The sequence below is a fragment of the Mandrillus leucophaeus genome, unplaced genomic scaffold, assembly GCF_000951045.1.
Source record: "Mandrillus leucophaeus isolate KB7577 unplaced genomic scaffold, Mleu.le_1.0 Scaffold21, whole genome shotgun sequence".
In the NCBI taxonomy this organism is placed as follows: Eukaryota; Metazoa; Chordata; class Mammalia; order Primates; family Cercopithecidae; genus Mandrillus; species Mandrillus leucophaeus.
Window position 1 is genome coordinate 6,460,064 of NW_012102143.1, and position 2,445 is coordinate 6,462,508.

Sequence of the window (2,445 nt, forward strand, 5' to 3'; positions counted from 1 at the left end):
ACCCACCCCCAACAAGGATCCTCCCACCCCCAATCCAGGCCAAGCTGGTAAACCAAGTCCAGGCGGGAAGGAAGATGCTGGTGGGGTAAATAAAGCAAGGGAACAGTGTTAGCAGGAGGGCGGCCTGGGTGGTGGGAGAGGACAGCTGGTTTAGGCCACTGAGTGGCCAGAGCCCAGGAGGCTTCATCCGGGCTCTCCCTTCCACCAGCATAATCCCTCACACCCAACCCAACCCTTTGGGGCCAGAGGTCCTACTCCAGAATCTCTACCCCCTGCAGACTCCAGCTGAGCTGAAATCTGACCCAGAGCCAAGGGTGCTTCCTGTCTTTGTAGATTCTGTGGCTGCGTTCATGGACCTCACTCCCTCCCCTCACGCACTGGACACAGGCAGCTCAAGGTCCCAGGACAGCATGGGGATTCCTAGGCAGGCATCATCCCCCTCTGCCCCAGGTGTGAGTCAGCAGCCCAGACTTCTGCACTGAAGACCAGCAAAGGGGTGCTCTGCTCTCACTTACAGCCCACCGTAGGCAGGATATTCTTGAAGTCATTCTTCACGTACCGAAGAGCCAAGCTGGACTTACCCACGGAGCCACTTCCCAGGAGAACCAGCTTGAATGCACGGGGCTGGCTGGGGGCAGCCCTGGGCTGGGGGGTCCTGTGTGCCTGTGCCATGCCCTGCAAAGAATCACAACCGCCTGAAGCAGGTGGAACATCTGAGCCACATCAACTCAGCAAGCTCAACCCCGGGGCTGCTTCCTGCTCAGGAGCAGATGGTCCGAAACAGAGGTCCCAACTCAGAGGCCACCTGGGTCCACACTCCTGCTCCCCTCTGCACCCCATGCCCCATCTCCCCATCTGCAGTTTTTAGGTCCATTTTTACGTCTGTGGTAAGGAACAAAAGGAGTTTTGCTTAGAAAGCTCCAGGCACAGGTCACTGCAGACCCTGAAAAGCAATGATTACATGTGGAGGTCTTAGGGCTTATTGTTCACCTTCCATTACTTTGAATTTTTACAAATCTATTACTTGTCCCCAAAGTATCTAATGCATGGAGAGGTAAAAAGCATCTGAGCATTTCTTGGGTGGTTGTTCATGGATTAAAGTTGGTGTTTCAGAAAAAAATCGACCTAAAAAAAGTTGGTGTCTCAATGATCTCAAAACATCACAGACACATTCCTATTGTGTCTAAAGCCTCAGAATCCACAGTGGTATGCCCCAGAGAAAACCAATTTTGTGGTCAAAATAAATGTGGGTGACCCCTGCATATTTTTTCATTATAAAAACTCTCATGTACACACCACAATAGAGAGAACGGTCTGATGGGCCCATGGACCCACCTCCCTCTTCCCCAGTAATCAGCTCAGCCATTCATGTCACTCACACTCCCAAACCTCCCTCTAGCAGGTTAATGTAAAGCAGATCCCAGGCATCCAATCCTCTGCAAATCTCAGTACAGATACAGGCATCTTTTTCTTTGCAGTTCACGTGTTGAAGAAATCAGGTTGTCTTGTAGATTTCCAGTATGGATGTTGCTGATTGCACCCCTGTGTTATTGAATGGAGTCCTCTGAACTTTGTATTTTTGATACGTGGTGGTTCAGGATATAAACCTGATTAGATACAGGCTATTTTTTGGCAAGATTGCCATGAGAGTGTGTGTGCACTTCCCACAGAAGGCAAATAATGTCCAGTTGTCTCTCTGTGATGTTGGCAGTCACTGAAGACCATTACTTCGACCCGCTCTTTCACTAGAGGGTTGCAAAATGGTGACATTCTGATAATGTTCTAATGTTATCACTTGGTGCTTGTTTATTATCTAGGAAGAGAAGCTCTCCACAATCAATATGAAACCCATCGGGGGCAGCTGGTCCTGTAATCAGAGTCTCATCTCCCTCCCTCACCATGGTGGGCAAGAGGAAGGCTCCCTAAAGAGGGAAGGGGAGGAACTTTGAAAAGGAAAGAAGAAAAAGCAGGAGTGGTTGGAAGCAATCCACATGCCCTCACTGCCCCCAGTAAGGAGCCACAGCCACAGACTGGTCTGGTCTGCCCTGCCCTGCAGGGATAAGAGGAGAAGTAATCAAGTTTGAAATCAGTCTTGAAACAAATAGGATGGGGTCCTAGATACCAAGAAGATCGTTCTAGGCAGAAAGCGACTGGAGAGTCACAGAGTCCTTAACAGGAGGGTTTAGGGCTCTCTACCCATCAGAGAAGAAGGGCGCCACATAGTAGACTCGAGTATCCCAAACATGCCTGGAAACCCATCTTAGATGGAAATACTCAAGTTTCACCATCAAGTATGATGCTGGCTTCAGAGATGGATAAAAAACATAACATTAAGTTTTCCATCTGTGTTTCTAAAAAAGAAAAAGAAAGAAAGAAAGAAAGAGAAAGAAAGAAAGAAAGAAAGAAAGAAAGAAAGAAAGAAAGAAAGAAAGAAAGAAAGAAAGA

At 48.4% G+C, this 2,445-nt stretch overlaps 1 protein-coding gene across 2 annotated transcripts in view; it reads right to left on the reverse strand.

The window, feature by feature from the left end:
- RAB17 (RAB17, member RAS oncogene family) overlaps window positions 1-2,445 on the reverse strand; it is a 28,416-nt gene that overhangs the window by 22,807 nt on the left and 3,164 nt on the right. The window contains exon 2 of one of the 2 annotated variants that reach the window (XM_011980298.1): window positions 582-675. In XM_011980298.1, the coding sequence (XP_011835688.1) occupies window positions 582-672 (91 nt within the window). In that variant the 5' untranslated portion in view covers window positions 673-675. Of the gene's footprint in view, window positions 1-515; window positions 676-2,445 lie in introns of both variants that reach the window. The other variant, XM_011980297.1, reaches the window with a different exon arrangement.